Source organism: Uloborus diversus, chromosome 2 (assembly GCF_026930045.1).
Source record: "Uloborus diversus isolate 005 chromosome 2, Udiv.v.3.1, whole genome shotgun sequence".
NCBI lineage: Eukaryota > Metazoa > Arthropoda > Arachnida > Araneae > Uloboridae > Uloborus > Uloborus diversus.
In genome coordinates, this window is record NC_072732.1 from 203,134,522 (window position 1) to 203,141,732 (window position 7,211).

Sequence of the window (7,211 nt, forward strand, 5' to 3'; positions counted from 1 at the left end):
TTTTTCTCAAGTTTAAAGCAGTAGGTCAGTTAGAAGTATACGACAGGAAATGAGTGCACGATGTCACATCAACAAGTGAATAGCAGTTGAGAAATCAGCAGTTGATGAAACTATTTTTACTTCTGTTCCAAAGCTAGCCATAAAGGACTTTTTAAGGCAATGCTTGTACAAAACAATCTCAATTATTTTTGTGATCATTCCTCAAAGCGTAAGCTAGAACTTCATTTGCTTTGATAGGTTTTGAAGAAAATTTCGTGCTCCTTTGAGCCACACTGTGATATATTCATTACCTTTTATACAAAGCTATAAAAATATGGATGGGAAGAATATCAATGATGATTTTATGACACTATGGGTTTAAATGCGCCATTATTTACAAATTGCAAAAAGCAAAGTTTATACATATATATAAGACGAATAGAAAATTTTCTTTGCGTATAGTAAATAAAAGAGGAATAATTTAAAGATAGTAATGTATTTTTAAAATATTAAGAATGTCTCATTAATAGAAATATAAATGTTTGTGGACATAGGGTAAAGTAAAAAAGAATGATAATGCTGTGGAATCATTACGGGATTTCACGAAGTAAACTAGAAGCTCAGATAAAAGATTTTTGCGAGAGAATAGTTTCTTTTTCTACCGCTATAAAATCTTCACCAAGACAAGTCACTTTCTTTGTCATTTGATGCATCTACCCTTGGTATGGTAAACTAATTAACGTTCGTTGGCGAGCATTGATTTAATGATGATAACTCGATTTATACGAAACATATGTCATCAAAGAAGCAGTAAAAGCATTTCAATTCCACTGAAATTGGCAACGAGACGAAATGTCACGTGACAATCAAACAAAAATATCTTTCATGTTGGCGATTGGAAGTAATATCGCAATTCGATGTCTGTTTTAAAGTTAGAATTGTTTCTGATTGTCATCTCGTCTTGGAACTGGAAAGTCAAATATATGTTGTTGCATATTGCATTCTATTTTGCTATTTGTTTTACGAATTATATATGTTCTGATTCGATAAAACTACAAATTCAACGGATGCTTAAGTTCAGCCTTGAATTTAATATATTTTATCGCTCTAAGCTACTTTTCTATTCATCGCCTATTGCGAACGAGAGTTCCTATTATTGATTTGGCAATGTTGGGTTTAATATAGTATGTTCTAGTTAATCCTGTATGTTTCCTTAACTTTCTCACACTCAGAGATTTTTACGTTATTCTCCATCATTTCAAAATGCTCTTCATATTCTATTTATGAGGCATTTTTTTCTAAAATTACTAACCAAATGCCAACCAGTTTAAATATGAGAATCGTACTTGAGTGAAAACTATTTGCCGTGCTATAAAAGTTGCTTTTCATTAAAAGAGTGAACCCTACATTTAATGGATTAAAAAGCACTGAAATTTTGTCTTTTTATATAAGCTATACAATTATCTTTTTTTTAAATTAGTTTTATATTTCTTTTATGTTGTCATCAGATATTAATAATTTTACAATATTTTCCCAAATAAAAATAATGATATTTTCCGAAATCTTGAAAAGTTCAATAACAAACATTTAGATTAATGCTATTAAAAGGAATAATATAACCCAGAAGTATTTAATACCTAAACGAACGAACTAATTTTTCTTCCATTTCAGTATTTGTACTGTTCTTATAAGTTGGCCCTGGAGTAATGGAAGAGCACAAGTGTCAATAATTCTAGTTTATTTTTATTTATTTATTTCTTTATTTCTTTATTTTTACTTTATTTCTTTACTTTTTTAATTTATTTATTGATGCTTCATTAATTTTTCTCTTTGCAAAACTTTTAGAATAATTCAATTTATTCCATTAAAAAGAATTTATTGCTTAGAGGCATTTTATTTCATATCACAGAACGTTTCAATTCTATTATTTTACCCTAAGCAAATTTAACTCTTCCATTAAAAAAAATTTTTTCTACTTTCCTCAATTTACTATACTCAAGTAAATTTTCTATAGATCATATATACATAAATAAAATTGATTTAGGCACATTTGAAATATATACGCAGTTTTTTGTTTTTTATAGATTGTTCACATATGCAATAAGGTGCCAATTTTTAAAATTCAATAATTATTCGTACTGGAGAATAGGATTTTACCAAAGTAGTTATTACATGGCAATAACTGAATTCGTTATTACTGTCATATCATTAAAATCCACTTTTGCACTGAAAAATTTCAATAAAAAACACATTATACTGCGTCATTTGTTCGGAAACATATGAGAAAAGCAGTTTTAGCAATTCAGGTTACGAGTATATAAATTCACATTTTTAATGTATGACGAGCAAAAAAGTATCAATGGTTTTAATTCCTGAAAATGTGCATGTAGAATTTATCTTGTGCATTACTACATAGGGGGATAAAAACACATCTTATATCAATCAGTACTAAAATTGTATGAACATACTTAAATACGTCACGTCGAAAAAAAAAAAAAAGAAAGAAAATAATAGTAATGAGACTTTTTTTCAGCTATTGGTATAATAGCTATTATAACATTTTACACTCAAGCGTTGAGAAATAAAATTGAAAAAAAATCGTCATTAGAGTTTATAGACATTGCAGTATTTTGTTGAATTGCGATGCAAAAACACAAAATAGTTGAAAACTCATTACAGGGTGGCAATATTTACGCATGTCATTTCTAGAAAAGGAAACTATGAGAAAATAAAATCTCATAATTTCGCTTTTGTTCGTTTTTTGTGAGTGACTTTCATCTATGTTGAGAATTTTACATGTCTTTCTTCACTGTCCTATGAATTTCTGTTTGGAAAAAATTTCGTTTAAACATTCAGTTGAATAAGTTAGATAAACAAGCAGAAAATAAAAAGCCAAACAGCAAATGTTTAAAATAATTCTTTTAGACGCATATTAGATAAGAAAATTTAAATTTAAGTTTTAAAAAATCACTTATGATTACTGAAGTGCAGTTCTAACGATGGGGTTTTAATCCATTATTTTAATGCTTTTGAACAGGTGCAATAGATATATTATGAACTCTTTGCAGCATTACCGTTACATGTTTCCTTACCAATTTTGTTTCTGTGAAATATATCTTAAGAGTTACTTTTTCAAACAGTTCACAGAAATTATTTAATGTTGTTTGGGGTTACTTACAATACGAAAGAGGAATTTCTGAAAAAATCTTAATAGTTTTCTCTAATTAGTGAATGTATACAAAAATGCTTTTTTTTTTAATATTGAAATTTCAAATTCAGAACCTCAGGGTTAGATTATACATGGGAGTTAAATTATTTGAGAGTTAAATTCTGTACATGCGGTTACACTAGTTTTCCTAATACCATAACCAAGTAGGATAAAATGGTAAAATTAAACTATATATCTAGCAAAATTTACTCGGAAGAAAATTGAACATTAAATTTTCTTTTTTCGGGTAAATCCCAGGTAATTTTATGTAATTTTATATTTTCAGAATGCTGCCAAAATCAATATCTATCTGGAAAAGCCAAACTATTCAAAGCTTTTTAGATTACAAACCTAATGATATTTGAATTTCGTTGCAATAAAAGCAATAAAGTTTTATCGTATTTGTACTTATTTTTGATAAACATAAACATGAAAATCCTCATCACTTATTGTCACGTTGAATATCTTAAAAGCTAGTTCTGTGAGACAAGGTTATTTTGAGATGACACCGGTTATGAAACAGCGCAACTGTTTCGCTTGATCTTCTTGTTCTTGATGACATTGTTATTGGACTTCGGCAATGCGTAGAGGGGGAGAGATGTTCTCCGTTTCTGGACCGCTGGATTCAGATCATAAGGAAAGTTGGCTTGGACGAGGATTTCCTTGAAAATCTTCACGATGTTGCAGCCCTCTTTGGCAGAAGACTCCACGAATCGATTTTCCCAATCGATGGTGACGATTGTATCGGCGACCTCCTTCTGCACCATCCTCTGCTTTTCGAGATCACATTTATTGCCAACCACTACTATGGGAACGTCGGATTGCTTGTGTTCCAGAATCATTTGCTTCAGTCTTCGAACTTCCTCGAAAGACTTGTCGTCGTTGATGGCGTAGACCAGGATGAAAGCGTCTCCAGTGTCAACAGCAAGTTTTCGCATGGCTGGAAACTCATAAGTACCACTAGTGTCAAGGATGTCAAGTACTAAACCAGTATTACCTACATCGTACTCACCCCTGTACAGCTCTTCTACCGTTGGCATGTACTCGGTCGGGAAGTAGTCGTACAGAAACTGGTGTACGATTGCTGTTTTGCCTACGCAAGCAGCCCCCATCAGGACTAACCTATAGTGACCTTTGATGTCATAGCAGGCATTCTCGTTGACGCTGTTCAGCGATGGGGTGTGGGAGCTCGGCATAGTGACAGATGAGGGATTTCAGCAAAAGTAAAATGTGACTTGATAATTCGTCTGGAGTAGGCCTAGTAAATGCAAGTTAATCACAAACGCTTCGTATCAAAGCTTTATTGGTGCTCTAAGAAAAGGAAGATCAAAAAGTGTTATAAAGTTAGTCTTGAAATTTAGTTTCAAAATGCAATAACTATCAAAGGCATATTTTTTCTACACATAAATAAGTCAATAATATTTTCTTAATAATGATTCAGATTTTAAGAAAGAATTTTAAAATTGAAAAGTTTATTTTTAAACAGCTTTTTTTTTTCATTAAAGGAGAAGAAAGTCCTTTAAAATTTCTACAAATATCAGTTTAGTTCAAAACAAATATTTTTAAAAATAAATATTACTGTATCATTTACTTATTTTAATTTATATATTTTGCACACATAATTTGTTTATCCAGTTTACTCACGGTTGTCTCTATAAAGTGCTTGCTATGAAATTTTAGAAAAGTGAAATATCATTTTTTTTTTACATTTTTAATACGCATTGAAATTGTATCCCAAACACCTACGCTTAATGTAATAAAAATTTAAAATTAATCAGACATAATACGGATGAAAAATAAGTATTTTTCCATACGTATTGAAACTAAACGAAGAGTTAAAATTGTGCAATTAATTCAATTTTTTTAAATTTAATTTATAAAACCTAATTTTAAGCATTTACTTAATTTTTTGCTTGCATATTGTTACATTGTTGGTTTTTTGCGTAATTATAATCTGTTTCTCTTTTATTACTCTTTTTTTTACATTTTTACTATTAGTATTTCCATTGATCAATTTGTAAAAAAATTATTCTAAATCTCTGTTTTGCTTTCTCACGTTTTAATTTCCAATTCAACTATATCCTTCAAGTTTAACTTGCTTATTCATTTTTATATTTTGCATCATTTATGTTTTAATTTACTTAAATCATTTATACGATGGAGTTATCTCTGCTCGATTTTTTTTCTACTGGTTGCACCTTGTTGTAACCAAGTATCTCGTTTCATGGGGAACAAAAAGTAAATTACGTATTACAAACATAAAATTAATGTAATCTAATTGATAACACTATCTCAATTTTATATGAAACTGCAGTTTTAGTGAAAATTTTATAATGTTTCATTTTACTCAATAAAACATATAAATTCACTCTTACCTGAAAAAACTATATAATTCCAACTTTTAGAAGTTAAAACAAATCCATGACAAACCACTTATAAGCTATATACAATAAAAATGAGTCATAGCAAATGATTAAGACATTCTTCAAAATTTTCAACTTGGAAAATATAGGAATGTATTGTTACTTACATAAAACTGATATTTTCCCCGAAGTTTGCCTTGGTATGTGTGTGACAAAATAGTATTGCATGAAACAAGTTCCAGTAACTACGGGCCCGTAGCCTGCAAAAGATACCAAAGAGACCAGAGAGAAAATGTGTCAATTTGATTTCTTTTTTACTACACCTCACCTCACCCAACTTCGTTGTAAAAAAATGAAATTAAATTCAATTATATTAAGGAGTTAAAGAAATATTTTATTAGAAAGAAAACAGCTAACGGCATTTTAAATGTTTAATTTATCACACAATCAACGATGACTGACTGAAATTCAGAAGTAGGAAGGATTAAACCAGCTTTATGCGATCACTTTTTCTAATAATGTTCAATGCTGTATGATATTTTTTCTTTAAAAAAAATGATGTCGCTTGTGTTATCTAAGCCAGCGGTTCTCATGTGGTCGGAGGCGTAAAAAATCTTTGGGGAGCCCTGAATGATTTTTTTTTAAAGTAAAAAAACAAGATGAACAATTTACTAAAGCTTGTTGCCAGATGTAAATTCTTTTAACATCATGGCGTTTATTTTATTTATTTACTTTTTTTTTCTAATTTCAATTTTTTTTTATCTATTTATTTATTTTTGAGGTTTTTATGGCAGATTGAAAGTGGCACTCAAGAACTGGCATCCCTCTCATTGGATGTTGCAAAATCCTTTCTTTAAGGGGGTCCGGGACACATTTTGAAATTTTTTTATTATATAGTTTAGAGTTTTGAATTTTTTACACTGATTCACCATCTAACTAATAAGCAAAATCACAATATAAATATGAAAAATAAAAGATTTTTATTTAAATTTTATTTATTTTTTTAAAAAAATGGGGTTGCTTTAAATTGCTATAACTTAAAATATTGTTGGTAAATTTTCAATTTTTTTTTCAAAGAAGTATGCACAAATATCTAAGCTTTAATTTTTGTTCGGCCATTTTAAAAATATTGATTCAATAAAAAATAAAAAATATTTAAAGAAAAATTTCGAAAAATTCGAAGATACTTTTTTTTTTTTAAAAAATCATATTTTTTGCAATAAACGTTTTTTTTCAAAATCGCCGAAAAAAAATTAAAGTAAACTGTTTGAAAAAGACATGCTCCAAATTTCATTACTTTATCTTCATTGGTTCCTGACTTATAAGAGTTTGAATGCAAGAAATCGGGAAAAATTGCATCATGGAGAAAAACGCGGTTAAAGTTTTAAAGTTTAATACACAAGTAAAATACACATTAGTTAGGTTCGGGCAACAAAAAGAATTATATATTTTGTTCTAATAAAGATAGAAACACGATTCAAACGTCCTTTTAAGCATAAGAAACGGAGTAATTTTTTAAATGATAAAAAAAAATTGCAAAATTTGCCGATTTTTGTGTTCCGAACTCCCTTAATTGGAAGAAAACGTTTTCAAAAATGATTGGTCATAGGGGAGACCGGATAAAATTGATACACCTATTACTTTTAGATATTTTTAACTTT

At 29.1% G+C, this 7,211-nt stretch overlaps 1 protein-coding gene across 1 annotated transcript; it reads right to left on the reverse strand.

The window, feature by feature from the left end:
* Window positions 1-3,699: 3,699 nt before the first annotated feature.
* On the reverse strand, window positions 3,700-4,383 carry LOC129217631 (ras-related protein Rap-1b-like). The gene has a single exon (XM_054851960.1). The coding sequence runs from the start codon at window positions 4,381-4,383 to the stop codon at window positions 3,700-3,702; it is 684 nt and encodes a 227-aa protein (XP_054707935.1).
* Between the last annotated feature and the right edge of the window lie 2,828 nt (window positions 4,384-7,211).

Bases quoted from the DNA above. Each gene is read 5' to 3' on its own strand.
- LOC129217631 (XM_054851960.1), bottom strand. From the start codon at position 4,383: ATGCCGAGCTCCCACACCCCATCGCTGAACAGCGTCAACGAGAATGCC.